The sequence below is a fragment of the Siphateles boraxobius genome, unplaced genomic scaffold (assembly GCF_051911475.1).
Source record: "Siphateles boraxobius isolate OS27281-9 unplaced genomic scaffold, OSU_SipBor_1 2, whole genome shotgun sequence".
Lineage (NCBI taxonomy): Eukaryota > Metazoa > Chordata > Actinopteri > Cypriniformes > Leuciscidae > Siphateles > Siphateles boraxobius.
In genome coordinates this window covers 13742858-13762060 of record NW_027508810.1, presented here as the reverse complement: position 1 = coordinate 13762060, position 19203 = coordinate 13742858, and the positions used below count along the sequence as shown (strand labels likewise).

General features: G+C 42.2%; 1 protein-coding gene and 1 long non-coding RNA gene across 3 annotated transcripts in view; one reads left to right on the top strand and one right to left on the bottom strand.

Annotated features, from left to right (window-relative positions):
* The window catches only part of pcdh11 (protocadherin 11), a 205278-nt gene that overhangs the window by 123998 nt on the left and 62077 nt on the right, over positions 1-19203 (top strand). For both annotated transcript variants that reach the window (XM_077236016.1, XM_077236017.1), the window contains exon 5: positions 9159-9360. In XM_077236016.1, coding sequence (XP_077092131.1) covers positions 9159-9360 — 202 coding nt within the window. The remainder of the gene's footprint in view (positions 1-9158; positions 9361-19203) is intronic.
* LOC143744487 (uncharacterized) lies at positions 518-2695 on the bottom strand. Its single transcript, XR_013205848.1, has 2 exons — positions 2532-2695; positions 518-1945 (listed from the first exon to the last, which is right to left on the bottom strand). It is a non-coding gene; the product is annotated as an uncharacterized LOC143744487 (long non-coding RNA).

Genomic DNA, 19203 nt, shown 5'->3' with positions numbered 1-19203 from the left:
CAGACCTGTTACATTCACAAGCAGGTACACTCTTAACCCGAATTAGTTGACTTTACTCGCAAATCGCGTGGAAACCCGTTGCCTTAACATGTTTAGTTTCAGCTTGTGTAAAAACTAAAGGTTCCATGTTAATACAACTCAACATGTTTAGTTTCAGCTTGTGTAAAAACTAAAGTGGTATGAGTTGTATTAACATGGAACCCTTAGTTTTTACACAAGCTGAAACTAAACATGTTGAGTTGTATTAACATGGAACCTTTAGTTTTTACACAAGCTGAAACTAAACATGTTGAGTTGTATTAACATGGAACCCTAACTTTTTACACAAGCTGAAACTAAACATGTTGAGTTGTATTAACATGGAACCTTAAGTTTAGCTATTATGACTTGTTATTGCTACTCATCATTTAACACAATTACTGTATTTTCCACTAATTTAATTAGCTTTTGATTTTTAAAACAAAAATATGTTATAAAACATTTTCAATTAAATTGGATGGAAAAAAAGAAACACCTCTTAATGCTTCCATGCATTTTATTTTATTTTTTAATGGCAAAACACAGCCAAACATCAGGTAAACATCAACAATCAAAACATCAATTATCCAATCTAAAATGATGAATCTTAAAAAGGTAATTTCAAATCATTGAAACAATTGTGTGTGGGTGTATATGTGTTTGTGTGTGTGGGTGTTGTCCGTGTCTGTGTTGTTTGTGTGTGTGGGTGTTGTCCGTGTCTGTTGCCTTGTGTGTGTGTGGGTGTTGTTTGTGTGTGTGGGTGTTGTCCGTGTCTGTGTTGCCGTGTGTGTGTGTGTTGCCCGTGTCTGTGTTGCAGTGTGTGTGTGGGTGTTGTCCGTGTGTGTTAGCGTGTGTGTGGGTGTTGTCCGTGTGTGTTGCCCGTGTGTGTGTTGCCGTGGGTGTGGGTGTTGTCCGTGTGTGTTGCCTGTGTCTGTGTTGCCGTGTGTGTGGGTGTTGTCCGTGTGTGTTGCCCGTGTATGTGTTGCCGTGGGTGTTGGTGTTGTCCGTGTGTGTTGCCCGTGTTGCCGTGTGTGTGGGTGTTGTCCGTGTGTGTTGCCCGTGTCGGTGTTGCCGTGTGTGTGGGTGTTGTCCGTGTGTGGGTGTTGTATGTGTCACAAATTTACAAGATAAAACCATATATGTCCCCTGAGTGGTAAATCCATAAACAAAATAAAATTTACCAGAAACACCCACTCAAATGTACAAGAAAACGCAAACAAACAGGATCTGTTTCATCTGGCTAAATGAAGGGAGGACAGAGCATGAACCAACAGACTATCATATCAGAACAATCTACATAGACTGGTGAAGAACTGGAACAATAATGTCTTAGGCCTATGTCTTTCTGCTACAACTCTTCTCAGTTTAAATTTTCACACAAGTCACATCCTTCAGCATGATTCCTACAGCATTTAAGTGTGTGTCAGTGTTGTTTGTGTGTGTTGTGTGTGGGTGTTCTACGTGTGTGTCTGCATTTTACGTGTGTCTGTTCGTCCGCTAGTTTTACAGAAAATAAAAAGGTTTACCCCACAGGTAAGAAAGTATTTTACTAGTGTGGCAAAAAGAAAAATGTAGTCAACAGCTTCTTACAGTAGACTTGACCTCTCTTTTTACATTGCGAGCTGATTTTTCAAAGTCTGTATCTTTGGCTTTAGGTCAGTGTGGCCTAACAATAGCAATACCTGTTGGATGAACTGAAATGTGAGCTTCATGGTCTTGGGGTAGTTAAGATGGAGTGCATACATCCAAACAGAATGCACATTGCTTTTGGCAGATCTTGAATGTTCTCCATTACAACTTCTCCCTCAATGATGATTTTCAACGAGGCTGGACTGAGATGCTGGGAAGACGTGAGCACAGCACCTTCACGCGCAATAAGAAGTATCCCAACGTCAAGGTCACGAAAATAATCATCAACATCAGATTCCTAAATAAAGAATAACAGAAGAGCACAATCATTACATTATATTTCTCATTTGAAAAACAACTTTAATCAATATAAGAGTGTCATGGTGAAAAATAAATAATGGTAAAAATTATTACAGCAAATTTGATTACAGCAAAGACAACGTCGGCAGTATTGACGGCAAAAAGGCTACAAAATATTCCGTTCTGTATTCACAGGAGCAATATTTGAAAATCGATAATTATTCATTATTATTTACACCACCACAGCGAGTGCTAATTTACACTCATTTGCCCCAACAGCGGTTGAATCGCTTTTCTATTTTGTAAAATGACATTTATATATATGATACAGTCGAGCAAACTCGCCGGTATGTGAGCAATCCCTAGACTGTTAACACTAAGCTAACTTAAACATTCAGATGACACTTTTTTGATTAACTTAGTTAGCTAGTGTTAGCAATAAGCATGTATTAACACCATGCACAAGTTCAAACAGTAACATTAGACGGAAAAAAAAGTTGCGTCAACAAATTATCTGCAAGCTTTTGGGAATTAAAAATTCCCACAAATATAACTAGGCTACAATAGTTATTTTAAATACTAACCATTCCAATTGCAGTAATGTTGCTTCCTAGTCAGGGTACCGTCTGCTGCCGAGGCCTGTGCTCGTCCCGCCAGGTGTAGAGCCTCTTGGACGCACGTTAGACTCGCGGGTCTTTTCACGTTACCAGGCAGGTTTTTGAATTAGCCCCTCCCCTTCCTTATGAAACTAAACATGCCAAGTTATCTCTACTAAACATGATTAGTGCAATTAATCTTTCAGCTAAATAGTACAAACAACTAATGTTGTTTAGTAATGATAGCAGGTTTTGACAAAACATAAGAGAATAAGTAATGATCACTCGTAAGTTTAATTAGAAACAAAATCTGGGTTTACAGTGTATATTCCACGCTTCATGAAAATATTCAAAAAAACATTACATTTTAAACTAAAATCCTCCTCCTCGTTCATTTTTTAAAGTTAGACATCAACCTTCTTAGCATTCCTCAATTAATGCATTATAAACAATATAACAAGAAAGAATTTATAAAGGAATGCCTGTTTTCTCTTCATTTTTTGTATGGCGAATATGAGGCAGATGCTGAATGTACTGGGAAATTAGTTCTGATGAGGACAGTGATGATGGTATAAAACATCTGATCAAACTGAACCCTTACAAGCTCCAAAAGGTAACAGATTATGCTTTTTTTTTATTATTCTTCTGTAACGGTTACTATATTGTTACTATGGAGTGCTATATATAATCGCAATAGGCAGAGATCCATCCATGTTAGATATAGATCCAGGTCGCTAAAGTCCAGAATATATATTGCCGAAACATTAATGCATTTAAGGGTTAAAAAAGAAAAGAAAAGAAGGTTATGTCAACAAACCATGTACAATATCTGAGGAAAGGCAGTGGTGTTAAGTATTTGAATAAATGTAATTAGTTACTGTACTAAGGTATCTTTTTGGCTACTTGGTAGTTTTACTGAGCCTATCCAAGATATTAGCAATTTTTTCTCCCAAATTTACTAAGTTTTTGAACAAGTATATGAACTCTTTACTCCACACATATGTGATGAATTATGTAATTACTCGTTACATTTTGCATAGCGGCTACGTTTTTCTGCAGCAGTTTATTTCTGTTACAAAATAGGCGAAATCGCCATCTACGGGGTATTTAAGGTACTATAACTAGTGTGTTTCAACAAGGCTACTTTATGAATGTGAGTGCATTAGCAGGTAGTTGTTGAATCGCAGGTGTTTCATTTATGAGATGAGGACGTGACTGCAGCAGGTGATGAGGCCAAAACCAGTACGGCCAGTGCAAGTAGGTCTTTGACTTTTTTAGGCTTTAATTATAGTTAACATTATTTTATTCATCCATCATATTGAAGATAACTTTTTGAAGGATATTGGTTTACTTATGCCGTTTTTAAGCACTTGAGCTTAACTGAAACTTGAGAGTGATTGTATACGTTCTTGTTATACACTGGCATGTCTCTTAGGTGTTGAGCCTACAATCAGTATGAGTAAAATACTTAAGTACTGTTAAAATCAGATACAAGACTTGTACTCCAGGTGTATTGGAATTGGTGACTAACTTGTAATGCAGTAATTTTCACTGTAAGGCTTCTGTACTTTTACTTGACTATGGTTTTCAGATAGTTACTCTTTACACCTATTAGGAATGGTTATTTACTTAGTTAACTTGATACTCTCAGTGACCTCTTTCTGTTGATTTCTCATTTTTGAACATGCCTCTGAGGTGGCAGAAACACAGACTGTAATGAACCTTCACAGCTTTGCATTCTGGATGCCAACCGTAAAAATGTAGTTTTGTCAACTCACCAATAGTCTTAAATAGAGCAGTTTGGAGATGTGTATTTTGTTTTTGGAAACATGCTCTTTATTTGCGCCAAGATTTTATTATTTTTTTCCTGTTTTTAAATCACAATAAGGCCTTTATTTGTGTATCATAGTGACAGAAGAAAAGCGTGTAGAAAAGGCTGGTTTAAATTCCCTAGAGCATATTGAGCATGTGCTTATGATTAACTTTTGATTCTTGATTTCTTTAAGCATTGCTTCAAGAATATAATAACATTTGTTCTGCGTGTGTGTTTTCGTTTTTAATTCCAAAGGTTTGTTCTTGAATCCACATTTGGTGTTTTAATAGAAAGCATATGGAGCAAGTTAACTGATGGCGCATAGATATATCTGAGGTGTATTGTTTCCCTTCAAGTATGAATATAAATTAAATGCTCAAAATAGACAAATAAAACAAACACAATCACATCAGTATCTCAGTATCATTGCTTTTATTCTTTGCAGTAAATTTGACTTTGTGAATTCAATTGCTTTGCCTTTCATTTTGGCTATAATAATGTCACTAGCTATCCAAGACATAAATATGAAAAAGCAAATAAATTGATATTGGCATATTACAGTCTAATGTGATATTAGATGAAGAAGATAAAGGTGCCCTGTGTTATATGCATTCCTGTAAAGGCTGTGCTTGCCCAAGGCCATCTTCTTACCGCCAGCAAATTAAGAAACTGCAAAAAGGTCACCTTACATACCAATATCAGCCCCAAAGAGACAGAAGTTCTCCTCCTTTGAACAAGAAAATCTACATAGTGTTCCCAGATCTGCCTGGTTAAAGCTACTTGATCCACATCCTCCTCCTCTGTCTAAATTGGGCCAGTGGGTCGAAAGCAGTGGAGCCTTGCGAAAAAGAATCACTAGTTTGCATGACTGTGGGCAGTCTCTATCAATCAGAAACACAATGCTTAGAGGGAGAAACCGAGGCTGGAATATTCAGACACATTCTCCTGGCAGAGCAGCCGAGTATAACCGGTGTCTCAAGAAGTGATGGGAACAGTTTTATTAAAATGGATCAAATGATACTTTTCCATTCTTGCTGACAGTCATCTCATAACTTTGTTTATTTGATTTTGTTTATTCCTCCAAATTATACTTGGCAAAATAATAACTTTGGCAACAGTACACTGCACTCTAAAAATGTGTTTTTCAGGTAATGGAAAAATGTGCTTCATGTGCTACAGAATGTATGTATGTATGTGTGTGTGTGTGTGTGTGTGTGTGTGTGTGTGTGTGTGTGTGTGTGTGTGTGTGTGTGTGTGTGAATGTGGGAAGTTTTGGTAGTTACACTTACGCAATTAATTTCTAATTATCAGGTCAATAGAAGTAGTTGCTACATAGTGAAATACATTTTCCTGTTTCAACATATACTTTTTTAAACTTTTTAACTTTTTTTAACTTTCATAATCTTTTTGGAGTCTATTGGTGATATTAATTTAAAGGGGTCATATAATGCCATTTTTGTACAAGTTAATATGAATCTTTAGGGTCTAAATGAAAACTCTGTAATATACTTTTATTAAAAATTCTCATTAGTATTTTAAGAAAACACAAATTTTACATGGTCAAAAACAGCTCTGTTTTCAGCATCCCGTTTCAGTGTATATGCCTTTAAATGATAATGAGCTTGCTGACTCCGCCCCTCTGTTCTTTGGGGCGTTTTTGACACAACTGACATGGAGTGTTGCCTTGACAAAAGTTGATGGTATATTTTGGCGAAAGAATGGCAGCGGGAGTCTCTGAGGACACATCTGTAGTGTTGCCATACCAATTTGAACCGGAGTCGGACCTGGAACAAGATGACGGCCCCGAAGAAGTTCGACCATTAAAGGGTAAGTTCGGCGTTTTACAAGTAAAGCCCTGTTTTAAGATCGTTTCTGATTAAATCGAACGGTTAAGATTAAATTTTAGGTTTTTGTGTTAGCACCCCCCACCTATACAATGGTTTCATAGGGGCACTGGAACAATCATTCATATAAACGCATTAAACTTTAGTTTACAAAGACGTGAAACTCACCGAGTGGTCTGGGGTGTTCACTGATTTGCTCGCGCAAAAATCACTGCAAAAGATGCTTTCCAACTGGTTTTATCGTAGTTTTTGGAAGAATTTCCAGTTGTGAGGCGTTGGAAAAATAGGTCCACAGTTTTACAACGAATGGTAAAACACCTGTTGGAAAGCATCTTTTGCAGTGATTTTTGCGCGAGCATATCAGTGAACACCCCAGACCACTCGGTGAGTTTCACGTCTTTGTAAACTAAAGTTTAATGTGTTTATATGAATGATTGTTCCAGTGCCCCATGAAACCATTGTATAGGTGGGGGTGCTAACACAAAAACCTAAAATTCTCGGGACAGCAGGATGTGTCCAAATTTTAATCTTGACCGTTCAATTTATTCAGAAATGATCTTAAAACAGGGCTTTAGTTGTAAAATGCCGAACTTACCCTTTAAGGCTCGAACAGGACGTTTCTGAATATTTGGTTAACGTAATGTCACTTTGATCTATTTTTTGTATGTAGCCTACTGTCAGGGTAGAGTAGTGGGATACAAACGCTAAGTGCTTACTGTATAAGTTAGTTCGTTGACAGATTTATGTTGAAAAACTTTTTTTTGGTAAATGTAGGCTTGTCAGTGATGCGTAACGTTATCTCAGTGTTCGGTACAACTATCGTGACTGAAACATGTCCTGTCATGTCAGTAATGATTATAGCAGTAGTTGAAGGATACCTAAGAATTTGTTTTTATGTTTATGTTTAGTGCAGTACGAAAATGTTTTATGTTAAGCAAAAATAAAAAGCAAAAATAAGAGATCAGATAACATCAATTACAGTTTTAGTCTTGAATCATGCATTTGCAAGATGTAAACAGTATTGTGCCGGTATTGTGTTACCATTCATCTTCATGCAGTTATAACTGCTTTTTTTTTACATTAGCCTACTTCTTAATCAGTAACATACAAGTAAACCAGGTGTAACTTAGTGTTAGCACGTTAACTGTAACACCTGCGTACATAGTTTTTAATAACACAATAAACATAACGCGTTGTTCATTATAAACGTGGGATTATGAATTATATTGAGAACGTCGTAACGTTACATAGAATACATGCATTAATGTACCCTGAGTGTAAACATTAGCCGAATTCATCGTGAAGCGTGCAAGCGAATTGCAAAGATTCATATGTATCGTAAAAGGTTAATAAAACGTTATACTCACTTCTTCAGGAGGTGCAGCAGGAACACGAATAGTTGGTACCGATTCTTTTTCAGGAGCAGCTTCTTAGCAAAACCATCTTTATACTGACCCTCGTTTAAAAAGCAGTCTGGTGAGAAATGATTTACGCGCATTTACGTTGATCGTGGGGAATATTCCCATCGTAAACAAAACTCAGACACTGCGTCTTCAGCGGTTCAAATTTAGGAACATCAAAACGATTTCTGTGTTTGTTATTGCACCCAAGAACAGAACAACACAATCGCTTGGACGCCATTCTGTGTATCAACAATGAAGGACTATGATGACAGCTCGCTCAGGGCGGGGCTGTGTTGAAACACTGCTGTCAATCAACAAACGTGGGAGGGGCGTCATGCGTCATGTGACGTAACACGGTGAAACGGCTCGATTTGAGACAGGGGAATACATATAAGGAGATTAAAACAAAAACACTGGATAGATTTGTATCTTTATATGATGGTTGTGTACAGGCACTGCCAACACACATTGCAGTACAATCAACTTGTAAAGGTGTAAGTGTATAATCATTTACCATTATATGACCCCTTTAACACTTCACCATTAAGGCAGCGTTATTTTAGTATCTTCTAAATATTTTAGTATTTTAATTTTGAAATAAAAAACATTTTTTTTTACACTTTGTTTTCAGTTAACGTTCATTTTATTTGTCATGTAACGAACATGTTTTTTTTATCGTTTCATATCCCTGCTTTAACTGTACGTTCACACCGCCGCCGACTTGAGCGTCAAAGAAGCTCTGGCCGCTCTGTCAAGGACGCTTGTCAAAAAGCACGGGGAAGCTCGTTGACGCTTTGGACGCTCTGACGTAGCAGGGAGAAGAGAAGTGTCACAACATGAAATGTAATAAACAGAAAAAACAAGCAATATATTGAAGAAACCTTTTATAATGACAGCATTTTTATAACACATTTAGTCGGGGAAAAAAAATATAATTAGCTATTATTATTATTATTTGCATTAGGCTATTATTTGCATTGTGCAATTGGTCAAATCGTTGTCACCGTGAGCAAATGAATTGAATTCCCGCTTAAAACGAGCGTTCGTAAATATTTCAAATATGTTTGTATGTTTCTCCGGAATCAGCCAGAGTGAAGGACGTCTTTATTCCGATTGGTTTCTGGCGTTTTGCCGCTGCTTGCCGCTGAACCGCGTCATAGCTCATTACCAAAAAGTTGAGCTTCTTTCAACTTTCTGATTGACGCTTAAAACGCCCAAAACGCGACACCGAGGGATTTGACGCTCCTTGCAACTAAGAGAAGCCAGCTTCCATTGAAAATTAATGACTTCCGGCCGCTTTGGAAGCTCAAGTCGGCTGCGGTGTGAACGTACAGTAAAGTAACAATGCCTTTTTTTCTGTTTTTACGATGATTAAGATATTATAAAATTATAAAATATGTTTTTCATTCAATAACACTTATAGCTGCAGCTCCAGAGCTGTGATCCTGATGCACAGGATCCCATATTCAAAATGAAGTTTCCTGTTCCTGCCTGAAAGCCTAAAGCCATTGCCTGCTCAGCTTGAATGCTTTGTGTTTGTGTGTGTGTTTTTTAGCAGACCCAACGCCGCGTGACCTTTCACCTCCCGGACGGCTCTCAGGAGAGCTGCAGTGACAGCGGGCTTGGAGAGCAGGAGCCCAACAGCGGTGCCAGCACCACCCAGCCTCTGCCCTTGGGCTTCCCTCAGGAAGAGTACTATGAACAGACCTCACCGAACAGCCGCACAGAGGGTGACGGCAACTCCGACCCCGAGTCCAGTAAGTACTGACCGCTGTCCTTTACCAGCACTTTTTCAGGAGCTGAGCAGGCAAAAGGAAGAGGAGGTCGCTACTGTGAATGGCCTCCAAGGTTGATGAATTGCTAAGCAATGTTTTTAGCACGTTTTTTTAATTCTTCATCTATGAACACATTCAGATGGTTATCACATATTTCTCAGGCCTGTACACTAGTTCAAATGTTTGAAGTCGGTATTTTTTTTTTTTTTATGTTTTTGAAAGAAGTCTCTTACTCTCATCAAGGCTGAATTTATTTGATCACAATTAAAATAACTGTTTTTATTTGAACATATTTTAATTTATAATTTATTCCTGTGATGGCAAAGCTGTATTTTCAACATCATTACTCCAGTCTTCAGAGTCACATATCCTTCAGAAGTCATTCTGATATGATGATTTGACATTTCTTACTTTTCTTAGTTAGATAGCTATCAGACATTTCTTACTTTTGTCAAGTTTGGCAACAGTGGTCTGCTTTATATTTTGGTGGAAACTGTCCCCGTTTTTCAATTGATGAATATAAAGTCTAAATGTTTGTAACATTTAACAAACATGTAACAACATTTATTTACTTTCATTTTCCTTACTGACCTCAATCATTTGAACTAGCATGTATGAATGCATGTAAACATATAACATAAATATCCGTATAATATATCTCCATATATCTGACTGTTTTATCACTTTTCTTTTTTTTCCTGAACTCTCCATTTATGTTCTTATCTTAGGTATGAATCAGTACTAGTTTTGAGTTCCATACTCCAAATCAATGGACATCTATCCAGTTCAAATCTGACCATTCATTTAAATCTCATCCAAGAAATCTCTATTTTTCCCCTACGTAAATTTGTTTCTGTCTTCTCTGAGGATTGGTTTTCCATCTGCACTGGTGCAAGAATAGAAATGTGTACAGTTTATAGGGCACATTTCTGCAAAGTGAACATTATGCTGCCCTCTGCAGTAGTGCTTTGCGGAGCAAATAATGCATGTTTAGGGAGGGTGTTTATTTGCTCAAGTTGTTATTGTTTAATGAGGTGCAAAAGAGCTGGTTAGTATTTACTGCTGGACTACTCTGTCTATATTGCACGCCCATTAGTATGACTGACTGCTCTTTGTGAATGTAAGCTTGGTAGATCTTCTTCATCTCTTCATCATGCAGCATATAAAACAGTCTTTGTGTTTGATTCTTGCCGTAACCCTGGGATGTAAAGGCCTTGTATCTCAGAAAAAAACATAGGACTGTCCAGTGAGGCTGTTGGATCTTTTGATTCCAGGGTTCATTTCTGCATCATCATCAGGAAACTGTGGGGAGACTGTGATCAACACAAATCTCTTCATCTCTTTCTGGCTTACACATCAATAAAATCAGTGGATTACTATAACTTTATTCATGTTTTTTGAGGCAAAAAAAAAAAAAGGCACATGAGTGAAATAAATTGGCTTGCATACACCTGATATCCTCTCTGTCTGGTCCATAAATTAGACAATAGCATCTCTGACTGAAACACACATGTCTTTGCATTCTGCACTGCAGCAGAGCTGTGACACTCACAGTGTTGTGTAAGAATGAATGCATTTCTTCAGCTTTACCCCTGCCAAGCTATTTACATACACACGATGGCCAGTCTTTGCTCTTAGATTAGCTGTTGTTGAACCGGCCTGCTGTCTATGATAATGCAACATGTTCTCCCAAACCGAGCTGTATCCATGCGTTTATATCCCTGTTTTTCATATTAATGTGTGCGTCTTATAAACTGTACAGGTTATACTATTCTATTCTATGCATGACACCCATTTTTACATTCACACACACACACGCATACACACACACACACACACGAGTACACACACACACACACACACACGAGTACACACACACACACACACACACACACACACACACACACACACACACACACGCACGCACGCACGCACGCACACACACAAACACACACACACAAACAAATAGTAGCTTGCACTTTAGCAACTGGCAATGGTAGCTAGCTACATTAAATGACATAAGGAGGTGTTGTTACATAATTATTGATTATATTCATGTTTAAATTAGCATTATTTCTCTGAAACAATAAGGATATCAGAGTGACAGAATTCAAATAATTACATGTAAATTTGGACTAAACAGTAAGCCTATAAAACTTAACAACTTTTATTTACAATTTATTTATACAAGTGAATTAAAAACATGGTGATAAACATTAGTATTAACAAACTAAATATTTATTGTACTGCACAAATGAAGATGTGACATGCCTTGTAGGAGATTCAAGACAAACACTGAGTGATAACTGTCCAGATGAGCCAGATGAATCTGACTCCTCTGTGATTTCAAGGGTTGGTTCACCCAAAAATTATAATTCTGTTATCAGTTACTCACCTTCAAGTCACTTAAAAAAAAAAAACATAAAAAAAATCATTATATATATATATATTTATATTTATATATATATATATATATATATATATATATATATATATATATATATATATACAGTATATATAATTTTCAATTTATATATATACACATAATATATATATATTCAGATATATTCAAATCAAATCAATTGGACAGATACAGTAAATTTAGTTTGGTTAATACAATTTTAACGGTGCATAATACTTGTTGATCATACTTGAAACACAATGAAGATTTCTCTCCCTCCATTGAAAGCCATTTAACATTCATGCCTCAAAAAGTTTATGAAGAAATCATAAAAATATATCCATATGAGACAAGCTGTTTAATCCAAGTCTTTTGAAAAGACACCATTGGTGATTTAATTAGGATTTAATTTAGGCTTTTATTCGCATATAAACACTGATCAACACAAATAAATAGAGCATATTAAATATTGTCAACAGGAGCTCAAACATACCTTGTTGATTTGTGAGAGCCAATGATGTTTGTTCTTGCGCAACATGCAAGCAAGTTTGAGCTTCTGTATATCTTATTTGATGTTCTCTATGTATGTGTGTCGATCAGAAATCTCTCTAAAGTTGCGTCAGAGCCGATAGCCTTGTGGGAAGCGTTTTTTTGACATTTAGCGCAACTGCACCTCTGGCCAAAAATAAAAATGAATAAAAATTATAATTTGTGTTTGGAACTACACAAGGGTGAATAGTTAATGACATGTTTTAATTTTTATTAAACTAACCCTTTAATAGAGACATATTCTTGTAAAACATTGATTATTGCCTCATTTGCCAAGCTGTGCAAAATATTATGACATCAAAATAGCATGTTGTTGTAATGGGTGTGGTGTGGGCTGAAGAACAAGATGAGTCCAAAGTTCCAATTCAAAGACTTTTACTATTTCCAAATATAACACACTGGTACAGTGTGTACACACAGCAGGGGGTACACACACAAAGTAACATTTACTGTGAACATACTCAAGAACCGACAAGGACTAAATGAACAGAAGGAACCTAAATACAGATACAAAAATACAGATCAACAATAACGAGGTGAGCACAGCTGACATGGATGATGATGAAGAACGTCCTAGTTGCGTATGCAACCCACCGTTCCCTGAAGGAGGGAACGGAGGACGTAGTCGACGCCGACTGAAATGGGATCTCGCTAGAGAGCCTGTCTTCTTCGAGTACTATTGAACGAGCCAATGTAATTGGCGTGCGTGATTCGCATCACACACTCCGCCCCCGCGGCGCGGGTATAAATACGGAAGTGGATGCACGCACTAGTTGCTTTTCGCTGAGGAGCCGAGAGTAACCCGGGGTCAGCGGTGGTCCAGCGGTAGTGGCAAGGGGACTACGTCCTCCGTTCCCTCCTTCAGGGAACGGTGGGTTGCATACGCAACCAGGACGTTCCCTTTCAGTCGATAACGTCGGACGTAGTCGACGCCGACTGAAATGGGATCAACCATTGAACACGCCACTAACGCTGCCACCTTCCAGTGCCTAAACCAAAGCCTCCTGATGCCCCCGCAAACTTAAGGCGGGGAAGGACAGGGCTTAGGCCAGGGAAGTCACTGCTGTTCCTACAGGACCACTGGGAAAGCGTTCCCCGTACGTTGGAAGGAAGGGACGCTGCGGAAGCCACATCCAACCCGAGGGAGGTAATGTGGAGAATACACATATGAACTGGGCGGAAACCGGGCAGTCTAACATATGGAATGTCACTGGGGTGGCTCCAGCCTAAGACGGGGGGAGACACACCGGACAGTGACGGCAGAGAGACTCTGCCGAGGGAAGACACGGGCTCACCGCAGGGAGCCGTATCGTGGAAGAATACACATATGGGGTCACCGAAGGGACCGCAACATATGGACCCAGCCTAACACAGGTTCCACACTGCTTACGAGTGGTAGGCCTAACACCAGACGTTCCGCACGTCCGACGTCGGAGGGGTGTGGAGGAACTCAACAGGGTTCAATTTTAAGGGAACTCAACTGGAGTAGAAAGGCGCACGTATCCAGTCCATAGGAGGGGAATGGCGCAGCAAGCCGACACTTGAACCGGGCTCACGGTGAAACTGGCTTCATGAGAAGGGAGCCCACGGGAAGCAGCGGTTCAACTAGGTGTCGTCCAGCCCCCAACTCTAGAATCTGTTTAGCAAAGTATATCGTCAACGCCCAGGCGGAGCACTTTACACTCATCATAGAGGAGCTCAACACCTAAGTGGACATGTTGCATCTCGGATCTTTGCCGAAATGAAGGCAAGCACTAAGTGCAACTTTGCATGGAAACAGCCTTCCCTCTCTGCTGAATTCCAACAGATATTTGAAGAGCTGGTCTGAGGTCTATGACTTGCATTCTGTACACGTCCAAGTGAACGGACAGAGAAGCCAGGGCTGGATCTGCCTCCTCCAGGGCAGCGCTTGCAGGCTCACCACCTGCTCCTATTACGGGAGAGGTAGGAACCTTGGGCACAATCCGAGCCGGGGTCTCAGCTTGTGAGAGTTAGCCGGCCCAGATTCCAGGCACAATACGTTGACCGAAAGCGAGCAAGTCCCTACCCTCTAGTAGAGACCACGCGAGCAGGAGAACTGATATAACAGAATTTTTAACTCACTGCCTGCAGTGGCTCAGGGGCGGTCTCTGCAGTGCAGTCGCACCAGGGACAAGGCCCAAGAGGATAAAGAGGGACACAAGGATTTACAAGACCTTGCTCCTCAGGAACCTGACGATCAGAACGTGCTTCTGCATACTTCTGCAACACGATGAGCGTCGTTTAAACACCGAGGCAACATCATTTTGAGGGTGATTTAGGAAAACAGCCTACTGCAACCCATTTTCAGGAAAGAGAGCACTGAAGTGATCGAAAGCTTTCAGGATCTCCTCTGGAGAGAAGACGCACTCAACGACTAGGTTCCACTTCTAAAGGCGTAAGCACGCTACCCAATTATAGGGGGTGCTCGCAGAAGTGATGGTAACTATCACATGTTCTTGTGATAGTCACCTGAACCTCCGCGTTCAGATGTAAGACCGCCCGGAATCTCCGGGGGAAGAACGCGTGTGCCATCGTGCCCCGTCCCCGAAAGAGTTTTCAGGGGAAGTCAGGAAGGCTGTTGAAGGGAACCAGGTCTAGTTGGGCCAATAAGGGGCAACTATGAAGACCTGTTCCTCTCCTGACTTGGCACGTAGGTGCAAGCGACGGGCGCAAAAGACAGGAGCATTGCTCAACACAACATGTGAAGATCACTGGGCTTCAGGAGCATTTTCTGCTCAGCACTTGGGTGTGACAAGTTCACTGAGCTTCAGGAGCATTCCTGCTCAACACCTGAGTGTGATAAACTCACCGAGCTTCAGGAGCATTTCTGCTCAACACTTGAGTGCGAAGAACTTCACTGAACGACAGGAGCATTTCTGCTCAGCACTTGAGTGTGACAAGTTCACTGAGCTTCAGGAGCATTACTGCTCAACACCTGAGTGTGATAAACTCACTGAGCTGCAGGAGCATTTCTGCTCAACACTTGAGTGCGAAGAACTTCACTGAGCACCAGGAGCATTTCTGCTCAGCACTGCGTGTGACGAATTCACTGAGCTACCTGTGATGAACTCACAGAGCTACAGGAGCATTGCTGCTCAACACCTGAGTGCGATGAACTTCACTGAGTTTCAGGAGCAATTCTGCTCAACATGAAGAGTGATAATTTCACTGACTTGCAGGCGCAAGGCGACCATGAGTCGCAGTCACTTTTAGAAGGCTCACTGGGGTTAAACGCATTTCTGCGGGCCCCTGGGGCAGCTGAGACCCAGTGTTTGTCCAAGGGTAGTCCGCTCGGTTTACCCAAACACTGGCGGAAAAATAAAACCGGGGGGGCAACTGAGCGGCCCCAGAATGGTCATGACCCAGCCGGACCCAGGGGATGGAGTCTCCACTTGCCCTGGCTATAACTGTCGTGAGGCTCGATGGCGGCACGATTGAGTAAGCGGGAGGAGTGGAACAAGGCGCCCTCAGAAGCGTCTGACTCCAAGGAGGAGGTGACGGGTGAGTTTGTGACATGCAGGGGAAGCTTGCGCAACGGTCGCAATGTCTAACAACTCGAGGCACGAATGCCCGTGTAGTCGGGGGTCGCCCAGGCCCCCGTTAAAACACGCCCTTTGTACATGGCCCCTCTGTTGAAGAGGGTTTGGCAGCAGACCGGGGTGAACTATAGTCACACAGGGTGAGCTGCTCTGCCACGGTCACCTCGGGACTCGATCGTGAAGCTAGCGCTGAAGCGGTCACATATGGAGGAAGCCAAAAGCTGCGACTACCATATACCCCAGGAGCCTCTGAAAGTTCTTTCAGTGGGACCCTTTCTCACTTCAACACCAGCTGAACACATTCTCATTGGAGAGACATGTTGGACCGAGTACCTCTCCAAAACTAAGAAAGAGATACTCAGCCCGTGGGCGAGACTACTCTCTTCCAGTTGACCTGACGACCCAACGGGCTCTGGAGCACTCGAGGGGAAGGACACTGTACTGATACTCCACCCTTAGACGCAACACACAGGATGGCCTGCGGTGCGGGAGGTAGAGATCTGAAGCACCTGTCTTTCAGGTCAAAGCTGCAGACCAATCTTGGGCCAAGATGGTCACGACCCACCCCCTAGTAGCACGAAGAACGAGTTTACAACTGGCCTTCGTACCGGCTGGAGGAGCGGCTATATCAAATCCTTCGCCAGCAGGATAAGATAAGCACGCACAAGTCAGGAGCACTGCTCAACACTCGGTGTGATGAATGTCACTGAATTTTCAGGAGCACGTCTGCTCAACACCTAATGTGATGACTATCACTGACTTGAGCGGGGTAGCCGAGCCTGAGGTGGGGTAGCAAAGTAGAGAGAGTGGTGTTAGTGTGCTGTGCAACACTTACCTGTCTCCACAAGCGGCAGGGGGCGCGTGAGAAGGCGGATGACCGGGTCCTTGAACGCACCAAGCTGCCTGCTGGCGACCAAGGGGGAGCTGAGGGGTGTAAGGCTATACAGGGTCACACCCGCCAGACTGGCCCTCTTGGGACCCAGGAACAGATGAAATTGCTCTCTCTTTGAAGTGTGGGTACCGCTTGCTCCGCTTTTTTTTTTTTTTTTTTTAGGGAGCCAGCGGCGGAACAGACACACACACACTCAATGGCTCCACCCGGCCCTCACCCGGGGGGAGGGAGTGATCGTGCCACTCCAAGAGCATCTCATCCATTCCTGGGCGGCCCGCTCCGGAATGCTTTCGCTGTCGCTTGCCACCTGGCTTGGCAGCGCCTGGAGCGGGCTGGGCGTCTCTACTGCGGCCGGCTCCATGCTGAGGCCTGGGTGGAGGCTGCTGCGGAGGGCCAGCAGGAGCAGCAGCCGGAGAACGCCCACGGCGACGAGCAGGCGGAGGAGCTGCCACCGGCGGCGGGTGGAGGCAGCAGCTGGCCACCGGGGCAGGATGTGCCGGATGACCTCCGTCTGCGCTTGAGCGGCAGAGAACTGTTTGATGCAGTTCTCCACCGCGTCGCCGACCAGCCCAACCTGGGAAATTGGGGAGACCAGGAACCGAACCTTGTCCGCATCCGCCATACCAACCAGGCTGAGCCAACGAAGGCGCTACTGGACCACCAAGGTGGACATCGCCAGACCGATCACGCACGCTACGACACCCGTACCCCGGAGGGTGAGGTCGGATGCAGTGCGGTGCTCACCTATGAGCGCACGGCAGAGATGCTCACAAGTCTCTGAGCTAGAGTCCAAGTCAAGTCTCAAGTCTTTGAGCTAGAGTCCAAGTCAAGTCTCAAGTCTTTGAGCTAAAGTCCAAGTCAAGTCTCAAGTCTTTGAGCTAAAGTCCAAGTCAAGTCTCAAGTCTCTTGTGGTTATAATAAGTGTTGCATCACGTACAGTGACCCATCCAGGCTGCTTAGAACACTGCATAGCTATTAAGGAATTCAAAGCATGTAATATGTTATTATGACTCCTTTATCTAATAGCATACAATATCAGCTTTGATTTAGGTATATAATCAGTGTAAACAGGCTATTTCAACATGACAAAAACACCAAGAATACTTTACTTTTAAGTTAATATCTGTATCTGTAAAAATTGAGGTTCTGAAGAAAAAGGACTCTCATGTCTGTTGCTGAATTATAATGAAAGGCCTTGGCTCCTATTGTGCTGGCTCTGTGGAGCCATTAGACCAAATATAGAAAATGTTATAGCCTACCTCACAGCACTAAAATTGACATAGTGCAAAACATCACAGTAGCTAAATGCAAAACACTATTGCAACCAAATGATTTGAAATACATGGTTCATATATTTGTGGCGGCCCGCCACACATTGATTTTCGATTTATTTTTTTATTTTTACTAAGCCTATTTAAAATCGTATTTGATTGCAGAGCGCCGTAGCGCATTCGCGCAGCACTACCTCTCGCACGTCTCTCTCTTTCTCTCTCGTACACCCACCTCTCGCGCTCTGGAACACCATGAGGTGCACGCGCGCAGATACCCCATATTTTGCATTGAGCGCTTCTTTTGTTTGGCCCGTCTTGTTTGTAAACCCAAAGCTGACGATGAATGGCACAGCAACGGCCGGTGCAGTCGACATGTTTGTTTGTTGTCCTCTCATGTGTGGCCGCGCGCGCGCACGTAGTACGTGTTATGTAGGCAGGTTTTAGGTAACGGGTCAGAGGGAGGGGAATAACAGCGTGCTCATCAGACGTTTCCTAAAAATAAACATTCAGCTCACCCTCCGATGCTGCAATCGGCGTCCTGTCCTCCAGGGGAGCCCCGAGTGAAACCGCTGGCCCACCCATTACAGATGGACCAGCAGACAACACAGGAGGCTCCAGTGGTTGCAGTGGAAGGGAGGAGTGAGGAGCCCACAGGGAATGGTTACCGGGCGGGACATCCAACACTATCCTCCGGTCACCCATCCCACACAGCACCCGAGGGTGGGGCATGGTAATGGGGACTCGCTCTCCGCGAACGAAGGCGAGTCTCGCCCTCAACACTGCGACAGTCATGTTCCCACAGTGAAAACATGAGCTGTCCACAAAAGCTGTCTCAGCGTGCTGTAAGCCAAACACGTGACACAACAGTTGTGACCATCAGAGAGAGACAGGGAACGACCGCACCCAGAAACGCACGGGCGGAATGACATCTTGAAAAAGACGCAAACGCACCCGTGTTGCTCTTTCAGAAAATAGGACCGTCACCAGTGCCGGAGCACACAGGGGAATGACCGCGGCAACACTGAACAGAGAACTGAAACAGTGAAGCACTCACTTTTCCGCCCTCTAACCAGCCATCAACACACACAAACATTTAGAAATTTGTTGCTGTTAAAACAGCAGTTGAGAGCTCAAAGCTCGCGATCACCGCTG